Source organism: Parus major, chromosome 2, assembly GCF_001522545.3.
Source record: "Parus major isolate Abel chromosome 2, Parus_major1.1, whole genome shotgun sequence".
In the NCBI taxonomy this organism is placed as follows: Eukaryota; Metazoa; Chordata; class Aves; order Passeriformes; family Paridae; genus Parus; species Parus major.
The window spans coordinates 132,568,468-132,588,324 of NC_031769.1; the positions used below are offsets into that span (position 1 = coordinate 132,568,468).

The 19,857-nt window shown below is 39.1% G+C and overlaps 1 protein-coding gene across 6 annotated transcripts in view; it reads left to right on the plus strand.

Moving 5' to 3' along the window:
- Positions 1 to 19,857, plus strand: part of OXR1 (oxidation resistance 1) — a 257,813-nt gene that overhangs the window by 23,411 nt on the left and 214,545 nt on the right. For all 6 annotated transcript variants that reach the window (XM_033512417.1, XM_015617464.3, XM_033512415.1 and 3 more), the window contains one exon: positions 10,977 to 11,055. In XM_033512417.1, the coding sequence (XP_033368308.1) occupies positions 10,977 to 11,055 (79 nt within the window). Of the gene's footprint in view, positions 1 to 10,976; positions 11,056 to 19,857 lie in introns of those variants that run through there.

Genomic DNA, 19,857 nt, shown 5'->3' on the forward strand with positions numbered 1-19,857 from the left:
GAACACCAAGATAATGGCATGTACTGCAGAGAGGACTCTACATGCTTGTAAGTAGTGACCTACAGACCTCATGACAGACCCTTCATTTATCCTGCATCGTGGCTACCCAAGGGATGGTACCAAAACTTTCCAAGCAGTTAAAATGAGCTGGGATGTTTTCATAGTGTTTTTTTGTTTGTTTGTGTGTTTGTTCCTCTTCATTTGAACCATGTATCTTCTACTCTTGGCAAGAAGATCTTTTTCCCTGCAGAGATTGGGTGAAGTATTGTACCAAGAGATGCCAAAAGACAAGTCTCCAACTCTTATATATAGTTGTGGAAGAGTATCAATTTCCTTGTCAAATTTTGACTAATAAAATTAAAGCACATACAAAGCTCCTTCCATGCTCTTTTTAACTTCTGCAAATTATGAACTATTAAAATTAAAGTAAAACTTCCTTTAACACCCTTTCATTGATTAGGCTTTTTATAGTGTGTTGATATTAAAGACTTCTTGTAGCAATAGGAATACCATGGTTGGAGAATGGAGGAGCCCTCATTTGAACTGTAGAACAGGAACAAGTGTTTATATTAAAGATCTGTAATTCCCATCTTTAGCCTTCTGCTGGGAGGAGTTAGATACCATGCAAAATTTTCTCAGAACATAGTTTCAAATGTCAAATTAAGTATCTTATTTTTTATTAATAAACTGTTTGATGTGAGTAGTGTTATGGGCTGTTCATTCCGACAGCCTATGTGGTATGAGAGCTGTTTTTCTATACTTGAAAGGATCATACTAATACTCAACTTTAAGTCTTGGTGTCTGCTCTGCTACCTTCCCAATCATAAATTTACCATGTCCAGAGGCCAGATTTAGAACCTAGGACAAAGTTACTCTGGGCATGAATATAAACTGTGAGAGGAGTGGCTGGAGAGCAGCCCTGCAGAGAGGAATCTGGGGGTGCTGGATCTGGGGCAGCATGTCAGTGGGAGTCTGCAGTGTGCCCTAGCAGCCCAGAGGGAAAACTGAATCCTGGGGTGCATCAAACACGGTATGACCAGCTGGGCTATTTGGTGTTGATGTGGCCTCATCTTGAGCCCTGAGCACAGTTCTGTACCCCACCATTGAGGCAGGACATGCAGGTGCTTGAATGTGGCCAGAGGGGGACAGCACAGCTGGTGAAAGGGCTGGAAGTCACCATCCTGTCAGGAGTGGCTGAGGACTTTGGGGATCACCTGTGGTGACAGCGACAGGGCTGGAGGGAGTGGCCTGAAGTTGTGTTAGGGGAGGATTAGTTTGGGTGTTGGGCACTGGAACAGGCTGGAACAGGGAACTGGTCACAGCACCAGAGTTCAAGCAGCATTTGGACAATGCTCTCAGGCACAAGAGTGCTTGGGGTGTCCTGTGCAGACCCAGGAGCTGCACTTGATGATCCTTGTGGGTCCCTTCCAACTGAACATTCTCCATGATTCTGTGATTTGTTCCTTGTACCCGTGTTTGTAAAGCTGCTAAAGAAAGACATGTATGACATAGCGCCTATTCAGAGATTTGGCAAATATGTAGCAGCTCAGGACTGTGCAAGATCTTTCTTTACTTGTCCCTTTCTGCTGAAAGGCTACATTGCTGTTGCAGGATATGAGATTCTAGAATATGAGATTATAACTTTATCTTTTTTCTTTTTTTTCTTTTTTTTTTTTCTTTTTTGTTTGGCATGGGGAGAGCAGTAGAGGAAGTAAATTGAAAGCTGCAGGAGTTAAGAGACAAAAGGAGACATGACAAGAAAATACAGAAATATCTTGAATTCTAGTGAAATTCAGATAAGACATATCTGAAGATGTGAGGGATGGGAAAATCATTTTAATCTCTTATTCTTTGAGCTGGTTTATTCTTACCAGCTCTTGGCCTAAAGGCAGCAGAGGTTAACAGCAATGCAGTATTTGCTGTACTTCTACATGACAGTGAGCAGAGTGATGGTGGTAAGACATGCTGCATTCAGACTACCTGTTCCGGCTTTAATGTCAGAGATATTTTGGCCCCACAGACAACAGATGGACTAGATATTTTATTGTTTTTGTTTATTGGTCAAACCTTAAATCCTATAAACTTGATGGTTTCCACACTAAGATATATAGGAAGCTGGCTGAAGCAATCACATCAATAAATTCTTTTTGAGAAGTGTGATATATATATATATTTCTGAGTTCCAAGAATTCACTGATATGAGAGAAGGAATGATTATCTGTGTAGGAACACTAGGAAAAAATCCTTAGAGAAGGACAGTAAACTGAATGTTAGCTACTGATATAGACTGATGAGGAAGAAGAAAAATACCAAAATGGACCGTAGAGCCAGCAGTGCCATATGCAAGATAGTAAAGATTTCTTATTTTACTCAGTTTGCACTGAATACCATCTCCAGTTTTGGGCATCCATGTTTTAAAATATGAATAAGGGTGATCAGAAACCAAAAAAACATGATGTCTAGTGAAAAATTAATTTTAAGTGGATGTTTTGTGTAAAAATGAAACACTGAGGGCATGTGGGAAAAGCACTCATATGTGTGAAATGCTTTTGTGAGAAAGAGTAAAGAATTGTTCTCTGTGTCTGATAGGAAAGTTACAAATAACAAGCTTGAGTTGTGGCAAAGAATTTTGGTTTTGGGAATAAATACCTAATGTTTAGAATAACAAAGAATTTCAGGCTGTACAATCTCCATTCTTCAAGGTGTTTAACGACAAGTTATAGTTAGGCCAATATATGTTAGAAATAGCTTAAATACATCAAATTTTGCTTTGGACAAAGATTAAACAATAAGTAGTTTCCTGATAATTTTAGCTGTTTAGCACTCTTCTGTGTTCATTAAATTTCCGACACTCCTGTGATCCATGTATTGTTTGTTCCACCTGTCTGCCAAACAGAGCTTTACAAAGTTGAGCGTGTTCTTCCAGCATATCCTTGGCTGGCTTCAGTTTTGGGGTACTCCTGTGGGCTTTTTCCTGCCTCTATTTTTTGCCGACTTTGTAAAATAAATAAATGTGTCTTCTAAGAATAGTATCTTCTGTGAGAGTTAATTTTGTAACTTTTGCTTGGAAAGAAAGTTGTAGAACTTGTTCTGTTGATCTCTAGGAGTGGAAAGTTAGAACTGTGGCTGCAGCCAGTGTTTTTCAGGGTGGTAGTGAGGGAGAAATTAGTGAAGAATTACCTTTAGGGGCTACAGTCACACATGAGCCTTTTTTGTTATGATAAATCCACCTTAGCTACAGCTGTGATTGGTGGGGTGAAAGCTGTATAGTGCCAAGAAGTGGAATACTTTAGTTATTAAACTGAAAGGATAAGCTTTGATCTAAAAGACCTCTTTTCTTGTTCTTAGAGATCTGGCCCAGAATTTTGGTCTGAGTGACACAGTCTATAGGCAGCAGCATTCTTGGATCTCATTCTAGCTGAGAACTTCACTGTGTAGTTTTCATTTTCAAAAGGAGCAGAAGTAGAAAGCAACAAAACTGGATCTATATAATTTGTGAAAGGAAAATAAGGTGCTGTAAATATTTTGTATTGTCATTTCTTTATTTGTGACTTTCAAAAGATTGAATGAAAACCATTAATGTAATTAAGTGAATGGCAGTGAGACAACCACAGTGATTATGAATGAAAGGGATATTTTGGTGTTGATAACATAGGAATAAATAGATAGGCTTGGCAGCTGATTAGAGGAGACTTAGTAAGTGAACTGAGAAGAGCTTTATTTAATACAGTTAGGAAAACCTGCATTATTATATCTTGGTGTATCTTCAACCAGCTAGTGACTAAGAACAAATACTCTTCACATTGTATTGAATAAATGTCATTCTTTTTATTTTCTTCTTTTTGAATAGCAAGCTAAATTAAATGAAAGTGTTTGAGTCTCTATTTAATAAGAAATTGATATATTGAAATTACTATTTCTGTATAGGTGACATCTTTAAATATAAGTAATTAACACTGGAGCTGTAGTTAAAAGGAAAATCATTATAGTTGCATTAGTTTAAAAGTCAAAATTTGAAGAACATAATCTATGTATTCCTAAGATGAATCTACTACTGTAGATTCTACAGTTGTTGTCTCTAGCATCTGTAATTAGGTACAAAAACCCCATGTTATGCCTCTTTTTATGATATTTGCTAATAAACTGATGTACTTGACATATTCCTTTTTATCTGAGTCGTACTCATTCTAGTCTCTTGAATTAGTTCAGATAATTGCAGCCAAAGCTCATCTTCATTTTTCTATCCTCCAGAAGTTGCTACCTTTGGTTTGGCTGACTAGAGACTCAGGTCTGTACAGTTCTGTTCCCTTCTGCTGCTGATCACATTTAGCTGACATGATTTTATTCTGAGGAGAGAAGGCGTTTATCTGTTAAAAAATACAATGCTTGTGAAATAGTGGATTATCTTACAGTGCCACTACATTTCATAATAGCCAAAAGAGTACAGAAAAGAGCAGTTAATCAGCTTTGGTCCCAGGAATTGTCTTATCTCTACATCTTTATTTATGTGGAATTACTTACGATCCCTGCAGTCCTCCCTCTGCTGCTGTAAATTATATAACAGAGTTATATTTTGTCTGCAGAATTAGGGAATGGTATATGGAAATCTGATACAATTTCTCAAATGGTTTGTAATCAGACAGAAGTAAAACTGGCTTTACATGGCAAAGATTTGGTAGTGGGGAAGTTGCAGGGGTGGCTCCCCTGAGATGACATCAGGAACCATCCCAATGTCTCACAGAGCTAGCTCCAGGTTTTCCTGGAGCAGCAACCTGATGCTGCTCAAAGCTGAGCCCATCAGCACTGCCTCTGTTGTAACAATTATAAGAAAGGATAAAAAAGCTGTGGGGCAGCTGTGAGAGGAGTGAGGGGCAAAAGAGAGGAACTACAACTCTGTAGACACCAAGATGAAGGAGGGGGAGGACATGGTCCGGGTGTCAGAACAGAGATTCCTTGCAGAATTCTCTGTGGAGAAGACCAGAAGAAAGTAAGTTGTCCTCCCTCAGCCCATGGTGAGCCATGGTGGAGCAGATATCCACTCTGCAGCCAGGGGAGAGCCCGTGCCACAGTGATGCACGAGCTCTGAACGAGACTGCAGCCCATGGAGAGGAGCCCACGCTGGCACAGGGCTTCTGGCAGGACCTGTGACCTGCATCAGTCCATTCCTCGAGGACTGCATCCACTGGGAGGGACCCACACTGGAGCAGTTCTTGATGGGCCAGTTCCTGTGGGAGGAACCCCACACAGGAGCAGGAGCAGCTGAGATGACCACAATCCCTATTCCTCATCCCCCTGTGCTGCCTGAGAGGGGAGACAGAACTCAGGAATGAAGTTGAGCCTGGAAAAAAGGGAGGCGTGGTAGAAACTTTATCAAGCTTTATAAATCCTTATAAATAAAGAAAAATAATGAAAACTTGATCACTCCTGGCTACTGCCTGTGAGTCTGTTTTTGTATTCATGCTGTTTTCTGAACATCCACTGCTTAATTAATAATAAATAATTGATGGTCCAGCAATTGTGCCTAGAGAAGGACAAGCAGTTTTTAGCAGTCTTCCCCCCTCCCCCCATTTTAGATTTACAAGGAACTTAGATTTTAAGATCATCTAAAAGATGTAGAGAAACGTTCCTTTATCCTGAAACTGTAGGAAAGAAAGCTCTATGTGCTACCACAAAAGTGAAGGAGGGTAAAATACCCAGAAAAAAATGGTTGTTTATTTTTTAATGTCCTTTTCTCTGATTTAAGAATCAATACATTTCTTTAACATGCCCACAGAGAGCATGCAAAGAAATTTCCTGTCACAGTAGTTAGGGTTTATCTTGAATTGCCTACAGGCAGAAGTGGATGATCTAACAGGGAATGAGTGATAGACCACACCACCACAATGAATATATTGTGTGGATTTAGTGACAGAGGCTACACATGCAGTTTCCTTCAAGCAGAAAATAATCTGTTATATATTATTTGTACCAGCATAATATTTTAATTATCCCAGCTTCAACCATCATTTCACATCCCCCTCCTGTGTTTTCTCTTCTTTATACCTAGACCTATAGGATCACAGGATAACTCAATTTGGAGGGGACCTCTGAAGGATTCTAGTCCATCTTCCTGCTCAGAGCAAGGTCAGCTGTGGGTCAGTCCATGTTGTTCAGAGCTTTATTCAGATGGGTTTTGAGACACTTGAATGAGCGAGGCTGCACAACCTCTCTGGGCCATGTGGTTCAGTGCGCACCTGAACCCACTCCAGTTTGTCAGTGTCCTTCTTGCATCAAGGGCAGGCTGCAGAACTGGATGCAGTATTTCAGGAAGGGTCTGATGACATTTTAATAAAGCAGTATGATCCCTCCCCTCTGTCTGCTGGCCATGTTCCTGCTAATAAAGTCTGGAATGCTGTTTACCATCTCTCTGCCTGGACACGCTGCTGACTCACGCTCAGTTTGCTGCCCTTCCAGCCAGACAGTGCCCAGCCTATGCCATTGCAAGAGTTTCTCCCTTCCTAAATACAGGACTTTGTATCTGTCCTTGCTGGATTTCATGAGATCCCTGTCAGCTCATGCCTCTAGCCTGCCCAACTCTCCCTGGGTGGCAGCCCCACCCTTAAGCAGATCAGCTGGTCTCCCCTAATTTGAGGCCATCTGCAAACTGGACGGTTGTGCATTACATTGATTCCTTCAGGTCTTTGATGAAGATCTTATTGTGTAATTCTGTATAAACATCCATTGCCATATTTTTTGCTGCAATACAATTGTTTCTTAACTGAAAATATTTTTATTCTTGATCATCTTGCTCAGATTTGCATGGCTTTAAGCAGTCAGTGTGAATCTCTGTAAATTATGCTTAAATGTATCTGGTGCAAATGAAAAGGTTCACTGATATTTTGTGTCAGTTTTATTGGCATCTTTAAGACATTTTAGAAATCAGTATTGCTGTTAAGAAGGTTCTCATATTGAAAGTCATAGTTTTCAGAAATTATCTCCAAGTAGATAAATGATATTTCTCATCTTCCTCTGTACAAAGTGACTGTTCACAAGAAAGTGAGGGTGGTTTTCCAAGGCTATTATGCCACCTTGCTCTAAGAACAGTACCTTCCACCAGAGAGGGAGTAGGTTCAGCTGAAAGGCAGCAGTTGACACACAGTTACCCTCAATAAACCAGTGAAATGGTATAGGAAATATTGGTTGTTGTTGTTTTTTGTTGTTGTTTTTTTGCTTTTTTTTTCTTAAAAAAAAAAAAAGAAAGATATAGTTGTGCCTGGAGGAAAAGTAAGTTGATGAGACCAGCAAAGTTTCTGCTGAGACAGGTAGTAGTGCTGGCATAATGGTTGAACTTGATCTTAAAGGGTCTTTCCAACCTAAACAATTCAGTGATTCTGTATCCAGCACCTTCATACTTCTGCACCAGTCACCTTCAAGGGAAGGGAACCTGCTTCAGCTGCTCATCAATTTTATACCTGTTGGTTTCCCTCAAATAGCTTGTCTTGTTTCCTGAGAACTACAGTACCTTATGTCAATCCCTAACGTTTTTATTTATATCCAAAAAGAGAAAGCATCAGAGCCTTTCAGTTAAAGTTATTGCAAACATGAAGGCAGTCCTACCTACTAATGTAAGATGCTTATGAATGATGTTATTTAGTGGAAATGGAAAAGATGATCAAATGATTGAATAAATTTGGCTTAAAATTTTCAGTGTCAAAGTTCCACTGTTGCTCACAGGATCATAAGCGACTGTGTCATTTTTAAATATAGGAGCTGGACTTCTAGGTCACAAATATTTCTGAAAATTGAATTTTGGAGCTTGAACCTTGTTATTTCTGAGAGAAAAGGAATGCCTGACTCAGATCTCTTAGCACATTTACGCATTGGGCTCCACATTGTGTAATCACCTGTCTGAATGGCTTGAGACACTTAATAACATGCACGGGGCAGAGGCTGATGTGCATTCCTTAAATCTCATCCATGTTTCATCTCTGAGCTGAATATCTGACAGTGTAAGCATAGCTTCTGGTTAGCCTGACAATCACAAATAGGGATCTGGAGTGTGACTTCTCAGAACATGCAGGGAATGTGTATGCCCCAAAACCATTGATTTTCAATTGGAGTGGACACTTGGCCTACTTAAAGCCTTTAGAATTTCCCAGTCAAGACAACTAACTGGAAGCAGGCATTTGTTATGTTCTCACTGTAGAGGGACTGGTGTCAGTAAGTGGCAGGGAGAATAATTGCATGGGAAGGAAGATGTACTTCAGGCTGATGATACTTGTGCTTCTTGCCCAGCTGCAAGGCTGTGATTCTGGAACAAGAGGGCATGGAAAGGAAGAGGGAGGCTCCTTCAACTCGTTGCAGCTGTACAAGCTAAGGAGACACACTGAAACAAAACAAAACAAAGCAATAAAAAAAAACCCCTACAGAAACAAAAAAAGAAAATGCTTTAAGAGCAGCTGGTTAATTGAGACAAAAATATCATTGCCCCAACCCATTATGAAATATAGTGCTGAGAAAATGCTGCTTCCTCATCTGGAAGTAACAAGATATTTCACCTGGTGTCATTTTATCTGATCTGACATGGAGATGTGAAGTCCCCCAGAGCATCTTACAAATTTAGAAGGGAGTTTGTAGACAAAAATTCTCCTGTCAGTCAAGATCATGTAATCATAGCTTCTTCCTCATGGACAAAAGATTTGTATTTAGATACTACATTTACATTTAACAAATGAACTAAACTAGGATAGAATGTCTGACTTTATAAGCTATTTTTACTTTAATCTGAACATCTGAGAGAAGGGCAGAAAGGTTTCATTAGCATCAGTATTATGCATTGTGAGGGCAGTGGGTGTGTGAAAAGGCAATCACAAGGGGAGTGAACCAGGGTTGGGAGCCACTGCATTCTCATGGGAAGGATCCGGTGGCAGAAGCTTCAGGCTGCAAGGGCTGGCACGTGTCTGCACTTTCCAGGTGCTGCTTAGCTGCAACGATGGACCAGAGCGCTATGAACTGGTGTTGCAAAAGTAACTTGATTTGTGGAGCTGGGAGGATGCAGGGCACTCTGAGCACTGCCTGGCCTTCTTGTCATCATTGCTCTTCCCAGTTTGGGCAGCATTTTGAGTCTCTGCTTTCAGTTCTGCTGGGAGCTGCTTCTGGCTGCTGCTGGGAATGGCTGAATTCTTCTTTGGGAGGGTGAAGCTCCTGGTGAGCTGCAGTGTCAACCTTGCCACAGCTGTTGGCACAGCAGAGACAGGCAACATCTCTGTTCTAGCTCACCTGCAGTAGTGTGGAGGGTGTGCAGAGGTGGTCTCAGCATGTTCCCTCTCACAGACTGGTGCTAAAGCCCTTTGCATGTTGGAGAGCTTGACTTGGGTGGCACATCAAGGGAGGCTTCTGCTTCCCTGTGTGGGGCTGCAGAGCCCCAGGGGCCTCTCCTGGGGACCCACACACTGAGTGAGGTGCTGAGTTGCCTGGGGAAGGAGCTGCTGGAGGGCAGTGCTGCCATTGAGGGCAGCTGGGCAGGCTGAAGAAATGTGCTGACAGGAATTTTACAAAGTTCAGCAAAAGCATGTGCAAGGTCTTGCCAATGGGGTGGAATAATCTTGCATAAAATTATGGGCTGGGGACGAAATGCCTGGGAGTGGTACAGAAAGGGATCTGAGGGGCCTAGTGAACTGCAATTTTCTCAAGAACCAGGAGTGTGTCCTTACAGGAAAGAAAATCACCTGTTTCTCTCAACTGCATGGGCAAAAGCTTAGCCAGCAGGTCGGGGGGAGATCCTTGTCTTCTACTTGGTATTTGTGAGACTGACTCTGGAGCACTATGTCCAGTTCTGGGCTCCCAGAACACGAAGGATGTCAACTTACAGAGACCAAATGAAGTGGTCTAGGGACTGTAGCAAATGACAGTCAGCAGAAGACTGAGAGAACTGGATCAGCTCAGGGTCAGAAGAGATGGGAAGAGATCACCTTGGTACTGTCAACAAGTACCTAAATGAAGGGTGTAATGGAGATGGATATGATAAGATATGACAAATAGGATAAAAGGCAGTGGACACAGGGTATAATATGGAAAAGTCTGATAGATGTTAGGAAAAATATTTTCACCATGTTGGTGATGAGGTACAGTAACTGGTTTCCAAAAGAGGTTGTGGACATACTCGAGACCCAAGAGGACACACCCCTGAGCAGCCTGATCTAATTATACCTGCTCTGAGCTGAAGGCTAGACTAGGCAGTTTCTCCTGACCTAATTATTCTAATATTCTGTAATCTCATATTTTTATGTAAAATTTGGAATTTATCATTGGAGGAATATTAATATTAATATTAATATTAATATTAATATTATCAATAATAATAATAATAACAATGACAACAGCAACAACAACAACAATAACAATAACAATAACAATTCCTGAGGTCTGCATTAAGTAGATCCACACCAGGAAATCTCTTTTTCTTGTTTATAATAATGTTTTCTTTCTGGAAAAATTACTAATTTACTGAGATAGTCATTCAACAAATTGAGCACCAAAACACAGTTAAGATATTCTTGATTTTATATTTTATATAAATATGATTTTAAATAAAATATAAAATATATATAAATTTATATAGCTTTGTTCAGACTGGAAATTCGAGAAGACCTGTCTAGCTGCTTTAAAGCACATGCATTTCAGTTGTGCACTGTAAGAGACAAGGACTTTTAGATGTTGCACTATCATATACTATTTTGCCTAACTCTTGTTGAGTAACTGCTCTAATAATGTCAGGTTTAAGCCCTACTAGTGGGATTTGGTCTTAGTCTTTTTTAACTTGTATCTTGTGTTTGTTAACCTTTGCATACTTTTGCTAACCTTTTTATTTCTATAAAATTGCCAGGTATTCTCTGAAGTTTCACTGGAAGATGTTTACTAATGTACTTATTGTTCAGGATATTAAAATAAAGGTCCTGAGTTTCTTGATTTAAAAATATCTTTTTCTTCTCATCCAGGTCAATATAAACAGCCTGTGCAGAGCACTGCGTTCATAAATGTGAAACAAGCCCGCACCATCATGTTTGGCACTAAGAGGTCAGTTTCCACCATTTTTGTTATGCTTTTCATCTCAAAAACCCAAATAGTATGGCTGTTGTGACTAATCTGAAATTTTTGCATTTTCTAAAAATATTGTTATACAAAACACATCAGCTAGATAAGTTTACTTTTTCTATTATAATGATTAGGTTTTCTTTGCTGTAAAGCTCTGCTTTATCAGGTACGTGGCATGCAGACCAGGTAGCCTAAATGACAAATGGCATCCCCAAGGCAAGAATGACAAATAAGATGCTGTACTAGTGCTGGAGGACAGCCCTTCTGCTTTCTAGCATGGAAAATGACACCAGGACAGCAAAGCACAAGTGTAAGATAGGTTCTTTTCTGTCATTTTAGGGAGTCTGTACTGATATAAGGTAATGTCCGTCTCTTACTCGCTGTGATTCAATGTCGTACCCCAAATGTCTCCAAAAAATCAACAGTTTTGGGTCCATGATATCTACTTCCTGCAACTCTGATAAGCATCAGGTAGTCTGTATCAGTGTGCCTGTGCTTCCCCCACAGTTCCTGCATCCACACAAGCCCTGACAGCACCCTGGGGCACCCTGTCAAGTTATCAGCTCCTGCACTTGTTGTGGGTCTTCTGCAGGGGAGTGTGATTTTCCCTGAATAACAAAGATACTACAGACCATTCCCTTTATTGTGCAATCCCTGATTTTTGTGCTTGTTGGCAGCCTTGTAGGTTTTCAGAAGCTAGTCAAAGACTTCAGCACCGGTGCCCCAGTTGCATGGCAGCCTAGTAAAATGTTTGCTCTGTGCAGCAGCAGATCACCTTTAATCTGGTACCTGGAGGAATACCTCACTCCTCTGAATTGTTGTGAAGAGGGGATGCTGCCTTGCACATAAGAGGCAGATATGAAGCAGCATCTTGCATGTCTGCAGGAGTCAGAGGTGGCAAATGATAAGAAAACTCAGCTTGGTTTTCTGAAGCTGTGGCTTGAGCTGCACAAGGCTTTGGTGTGATCTGCAGCCTTGCTGGAGTCAGGGTGCACCAGGGGCTCCCCGTTCCCCTGTGCTCCTGCTCACACGGCCAAGAATTCAGCAGGGTGTTTTGCACCTGGCTGCAGTGGGATTGGCAGCCAGATCCGGACTGTTACCTTGTATAAAAGATGCAAATGCAATACATTTTTAGGGTATGTTTCCAATAAAAGGAAACTTTGTATTTTCAGATAAGGGCAGAATCTGTTGTTTTGTCAGGGTAATGAGTTTGAGATAACTGCTCAAGAGGGTACAATTGCAAGTAACAATTACAAACTTCCCATTTGAGGATTTCTGCCTTTAATTAGTTGTCTCTGCAGAATATTAACATGCAAGTAAATCAAAGACATTCTACTAAGTGAAATAATTTATTACATTATATTTAGGTGGGTTAGTTATTTTTGTCAATGTGTATTTTAACCCCTTATGAACTCTCTATGGCCTGACCTAAACAATTTTTCCCTCTTAGGATCACCTCTTTATCTTTTCTTACTGTTATAAAGCAATGGCCAAATTAAGAACTGTGTTTTATTGGTAGGCTTGAAATTTCATTTTTATCTTTTTCCTCATGAATTTAATCTTGATTATCAGGCAAATGAAAATTCCTCATAAAGAGTATTACAAACAGTGGGAAATTCTCTTCAATATCTGCAAACAAGGTTTTATGAAAAAAGGTGCATTTGGGAAACAGAAGCTCTTTGTTTCTCTGCTGTACTGTGTTCTGCTATGTCTCACTTTATGCAGACTGTTCTGAATCACTTGCAATAAATAAAAGATGTTTGTCTTTCTGGAGGAAAAGAGTCACAGTGGACCTCCATAACAGTAGCCTTCTAGGTGTAGACTGGGACATTACATCAAGTATTCTTGAGATTGGTATTGTTTTAGTTAGGCAGTAATTGAGTACTTGTCAGATGTTTTGTTCTAACTATTACAGTACATTTTGAATTTTATTTTTATAAAGAATTATGAAAATTACTACGAACTAGAGATTTTTATTGTGATCAAGAAAATCTTGAGGTTCTATTGATTATTTTTAAAGTCTATGAGCTCCTATAAATAAACTGCCTCTGTTGAGAATTTTTGAAATCTTGTTTTGAACATTAGTTCTTTTTCTTAAAAGAAATACCATATTAATTTGGAAATATAATAAACAACATATGTATTTTTCTGGAGGAAAGGATGACTTAAGGTTTATTTTCTTGAAAAAAAATGGTTTTATTTAGTTCTAATAATACATTATTAATTATACTCTCCATAAAAAATTTCATGAAATTGCATGACTTTGAATCAAAATAGGAGTTATCTCCTGTCACCAGATCTTTGGAAGTTATCAGGTGCATATAGTATGTCAACTGCTTTTTATTGATAACTTTCTCTTAATTTTGCATATAAAGTTAATTTTTAGTGGATAATCCCTGTTGGATGGGCTGGCAAAACCACAACAGTGTTGACAAACTTTGTATGTGAGGCAGGTGTTTCTCAGCTGCTTTATAAGAGACTGTGTTGTTAATGTGAACTGACATAGCTAACAAAGAGGTGAATTCCTCCTAATTTCAGTTTAATTTGAGAGCTGATCCTATGATTTTAAATACTGAACTGTTGTGGTTTCTCTGTGTTGTTCTTGTATTCTGTTCTCATCTGTTTCTCTATCATGCTAATTTTTCCCCAGTTAATTTAATCTACAATAAACACCAGCACTGAAATAGCAGAGATCAGTACATAGACCAATGAGTTCCTATGTGCTGTATTATTCATGTTGTGTACTTATTTCCATCTTTCAAGAGCAGTTGCTGATACTATTCTCCTCATGTAGAAGGCAGAAGTATTTAAATAACTTTAGGGAAGGGATTTTTACTTTGTAGGAACCAATGTGTGTAGGAACTTCATGTGTAGAAGATGCTCTGCAAGGACAGGCCCTAAATCAGTGCATCCCCAGGATCTGCAAGGTCGGGCTGACTGTCTACCTACCACTGTGATCATGATGATGATCACGGTGTAGTGATCATGTATTCTTACCTGCAGTTATTTATGTTCTGCAGTTTGGGAAGCTCGTGTTGTACAGCTCATTTAAACTGTGTCCATGCACCTGGAGAATATTTCTCCTGTGTGGCATGCACAGTTTTCTTCTCCTTCTCTAGCCTAGATTGGAGTGCTTCAAAAGATAGCCTAAGTGACAAATCCAGCCCTCAGAGCCAAGCTTTTTGGTCCCTAAATGAGTTTAGCAGACTGAAGGAGGAAAATGTAAGAAGCAGGATGTGAGAGGTACAAGGACATTTGCATAAGTGTGTGTGAGATATTGCTCTGTTCCTGGAGCTGCATCCATTTGTCCCTTTGTTGAAGAGCCTTGCACATGGTATATGTTTGAGTTGGTCTTGCAAAGAATACCATATTGATCCTGTGAAGTCCACTAGTCCTGAGGGTCCCCCAGTACTTCTGTGTAATTACAAATTAGCTGCCAGATCCAAATCTGTTTCCTGCAATAAGTATGGTGCCTCCTTCTCCTCCTTTGGTTTGACCCTCAGGAAGGTCCATAGAACTAAAAGAGTGGCTCTTGTGTGATCTGCTGCCAGCACTTGGGCTGTTGAGGGCTAGTGTTACCAGGTTTAACTCAAACTATTTTGGAGAAAGACTCAGCCTTTACTTTACTCGACTCTTCTTGTGGAGAACATTTTACTTTCAGGGTGGGATTCCAGCCTGAAGCACTGTAGCCAATGCAGGTGGTAGCTTCTGCTAGGTGTTGATGACTGGTTTGGTGCTTCGTGGTGGCTGGCCAGGTCAGTCTTGGCCAGTGGTCCAAGAGTTTCATAACACAGCAGTTGTTTCTGGAGGCAAATAGTTTTCTTTCCTAATCATACTCCAATCAGTCATCCTGGAAAGCTGTAGTCGATTTTCTTAGGCCAGGTCTGTCAGCAGCAATTGGAGTCCTGTGATAAATACAAAACAAACCTTTCTTCCAGTGTCTAATCATATTTATGTTTATAAACTCAGATAATAGTTAAGCTGGATGAGTAGTATGATTGGTATTGGAGGAGGATGAGATTTGGAAGGACATGTCAGCTTTTTAGTCGCAATTACTGACTTCCTTATATCTGGTTTTGATTAGAAAGTTAAGGAAATAATGTTTATTTATAAACTCCTGATATGAACAGACTGTAATGTTTTCAAGATTATTTTCAAGATAATATAAGCCTACTTTCTTCTCTTCCTATAGCTTCAGGGAGACTGTGTTTACACAGGGTTTCTAAATTTCATGTTTTTAATTGCATTAGTCTTGGACTATTGCTGTGTTTGTTCTGATACCTTTGCCAGGTTCTAAAGCATGACCAGTGGATGCCCACAAAGCTCTGTCCATTACTGAACACCAGGAGCATGTGCCAAAGGTTTTTCTTTGGGATTTGTAAATGTACAAAAATAATTATCTGGTTTGACCTAAATTCACATGGTGCTCACCATCCCCTTTCTTCTGCCTTTTAATTGGAAGTGACACTCCTTGAATGAAGCTATGACATACTTTGTGTCTTCTCTGTTACAGAATTAACTTTTTTATTGTTGAACTTTGTTTTGGTAGTGAACTTCAAAATAGTATCTATTGACATGGACTCTTTTTAAGCTTACTACCTACTCCAAAATATGAACTTTTAATTTCTTGCACTGTTTCATTGCTTAGGGATCTGCAGGCTGACTAATGTAAAATGATAAGGCAGCTGTGAGACTTGGATTTTATTCAACCAGAACAGATGCAGTCTAGAATACAAATGTACATGGGCAACACAGTTTGTAGCAGACACAGACAGGGGTAACGGAGTGGGGAGCAGAGAAGAGCTTGACACTGTGTAAGCAGTAGCCAAAACACTGATGTGTTATCAACAGTTTTTTAATCACAAATTCAAAACACACCACCATACGGTCTGCTGTGAAGAAAATTAACTGTATCCCAGTCCAACCCTGTGCAATGTAAAAAGCCCAATCCATATGCTGAAGCTTAAGCTCCAATAGAATGATTGAATATATAACAAAAGATAGAAAATACTAATTTTTATTTTATCAATCCATCCAATACAAATGTGGCTTATCATAAAGAAAAATAAAGTTAAAAAAAAATACACAATGGTGAACAGCTTTTAAAAATTTGCTTTAAGCAACTGCATCCCTAATTAGAAAACATTAATTAGTACCTGAGTATATTCTATGCTTTAGGAAAGAATATAAGGATTTTAAGAAAATATAGAATAAATTTAAGTCTTCTTAAATTTTTCTAAACTGTTAATATGTTCTTAATTTTATTTTTACAGAATTCTATTTCACAGTAAGGCTCTACTTTGCCTTTTAGAGGCATTCACATGAGCTAACCAGCTAACTTGACATGTATATTTTGTTACAGAAAGTTGTCTCTATTCCTACACCAACTTCATGCTGTTGGTCTAATACTCAGAAATATTTAATTACTAAATCCTAATGTGTTTATTTGCTATATCTTGTAGTTTTTGTAGAAGTGCCTGATTATTGCCTGCCGATTATTTAATTATAGGATTACACTTGCACTTCAGCTATAACCTTTAATACCACAAGTTCCTTCTTCAAAAGGAAGAAGCTTTCAAAGGCTGGCATTATAAAAAGGACTGAACATCTCAGTGGCAGGATTGTTTTTTGTTTGTTTATTTTCTTTGCAGTGGAGTGAGAAGTGTTTATTTGTTTCTCAGTTGATCTCCAACAACAAATGTGTGACCAAAACTGCAGACACCTTTCTTATTGTGGTTCCAGATCCCTTATGCTTTAGAAGATTCAGAAGGCACAGAATTTCTAAGCAAGACCTTAAGATATACTGTGTATATAACTTGGCTTTTTATTATAAAGGGATGTGTTTCCTGTTACACCCTGTTCAAGTTCCTGCTGAAGGGAAAATTGCTGCATTTCCATGATCAGTGGAATTCTTTTGTTTCTATTCAGAAGTCAGGATTTCACATTAATATTCTAATAATGCTCTTCAGCAAGAGTATGCAGGAGGAGGAAAATGTTTTGTTTATTTTGTTTAAAATATTTTTTAAAAGTGTTTTGTTTAAATTATTTTTAAAGGTTTTATTTTTGGAAGAAAAATATGCCAAGGTATAAACTGAAGGTCAGTCTTGCTGAATGATGAAGTCAGTTGAAGGTACTCATGCCCCAATTCAGTCATTTCTTTAGGCACAGGGAAACATGAAGAAATTTCCCAGGCAAGGATGAACTTTTTCTCATGCTCAGATTTCATGCTGATCTCGGGCCTCAATGCCCTGCAGATATCTTCTGTTAGTGGTATATATCTAGTCTCAGCAGAGCCTGCTAGGATTCTGGCTGCAAAAATAGCTTAGTAACATTTCTCTGATTTTTAGGAAATGAAGTCTGTAGATTAGGTAATTATTACTGCTGCTACATGTGAAACTTACTCTCAATTTGAAACCACTCTTATTTAATTCCAACTTCAATGTGAGAAGCACATGTGACAGTCAGCACCTAACAGAGCTAAGTGGCATCATCCAAACTCTGCTGCATTTTCATATGGAAGAATAGCTACACTGGTGGTCAGAAATACATTTTCTCTCTTGCCAGATACATCCCTGAAGCCTTCTGAAGCAGAACTGGTACCATATAATGAAAGCAGTTGCTGTGTCTTACATACTTTTTCAGATGCTCCTGACAATTACATGAATTCTCAGATGTCTCCCTTTTTTGGGATGCTTTTAAAAATCCCCATACACAAGGACAACACTGTATCAGACCAAAAGACGTTTCTCCCTGTTCTTTATTTCTTAACAAAAATCTCAATATCCTGATAAAAACCAAACCTCATTTCACAATGTGAAATAACTGCATCCTGCTTGTATGGATATAAAATCCCCAGGTTAAATTTTCAGCACGGTGAATAATAGACACCTGCACAAGTCCCATGCTTTGTTAATGGGATTTGTTTATGTTGCTCCCTAATAACTTTTTAGACACTCATACTGGTGATGTATTTTATTATGGTGTTACAGAAGATGCTTTGGTAAAATGTATTCTGATTCTGTATTCAGCAACATGAATCAGTCCCAGGGAATGGGACCAGCTCACCCTCTGTGTCTGTGCTGTATTGCTGCAGATAGTGGTCATGGCCTGTTGGCTCCAGATTTATGTGGCCATAAATTGCCTGTTTTGCTGACACTTTAAAGTAAATGAAGGAAAGCATCAGCACTGCTGGCTTTCTGGCAGGAAGCCTAAGAGCAACTTGGTATGCTTGTGTGTCTAACTAATGCCACTTCAATGGAAAGTTTTAATTAAGTGCATGTCTGTGTGTGCAGAGAAGGAATCAAGGGCATTTGGGAAAAAAAGTGTTTCTGCTCCAGCATCATTGAGGAGTAATTTGGTGGGAGCACTAAATGGCTTTCAACTAATTTTAAAATATTTTCTTAAACATTATCAGAAAGGACCAAAAATCAGTCTGAGGGGGAGAGTATAATATTATTCTCTAGATCTAACCCATTTGCCCCAGACTTATTGTAAGATGTCATGGTAGTACAAGTTAGAGAAGTAGAGGTTGTAAAACTAATCTGATAGCTGGATTTCATTAAGCTACCTAATTGTAATTATTAGAAGAACACTGGAAACTGGTTTGCCTACAAGCCAGTATTTTTGATTCGTTCTTTCTGTAGCAGTTTTTGAGCTTGTAAACATCCAAAAATTCATTAATACAAGGAAAGATTTTATAGCAAATATTTTATAACTAGGTAGCCATATTAAAATACTAGCTGTTGAAATTGAACTTATCACATGGGAATTTTAGCCCTATTTCCTCGTTCTCACAGTTACAGGAAAAAAAGTGTACTCAGTTCTCTTCAGACTGCCTAGAGGGATTGCTCTTTATGAAAAAGAGAATTTCTGAGGAGCAGGGATAATTCATTTACCACTAGATATGGTCCATGGTTTATTTTGGATAATGTTTGGTATATAATTTATTGTTCTATATGCATTACAGCAAAGCTCAAAGTGGGCAATCCTTTTTTTTTTTTTTTTTTGTACAGGACTCATTATGTCATATTGTATCTGCCTTAATCCCTATAATGTTTTTAAGGACTTAATATAGGGTGCTTTCCACCCTTTTATCCATCTTTCAATCAAGGTAGAAACATGCTTTATTTTTCACCAAATATTTTTCCAGAAGAAATGGAGTTTTCTTGACACCCAGTCCAAAACTCTGCAACAAACTCTGTGAGGAGCCAGGGATGACCACGCAGTCTTAGCTTTTGTTCATGTTTGATCTTCCATCTATAATGTAACTATGAGTTATTCTTTGCATTAAATAACCACAGTGAAAGAACAACACTTAAGCCTTGTCATGGTGAATTCTTTTGTTCCTCTGTATGAGATCTTAGTTTAAATACATGTTCTTCTGTGAGCTGTACTTACTGTATGATGGAAGCTTCCCCCATTCCCAAAGCCCCATTTTTCTTGTTTGTTTCTTAACATGGACAAAGTTATTTTCTGAACACAGAATTCTGTGTCTGATTTCCTAATATCACAGAGCTGTGACAGGATGATATGCCCTGCAGGAACAACAGGAAAGGAAGATGAAGAGGAGAAGCATGGTTTATGTCAATGACAGCTGTACATGGAGCTCTGGGATGGATGAAGAGCCAACCAATGGCTTATGGGTCAGGACTAAAGGGAGGGCAGGGACAGGTGACATTATAGGGTCTGCTACAGGCCACCCAACCAGGAAAACTGAGTGGATGAGGCCCTCTGTAGATAGATAGGAGCAGCCTCATATTCTTACAAGCCCTGGCTCTCATGGGA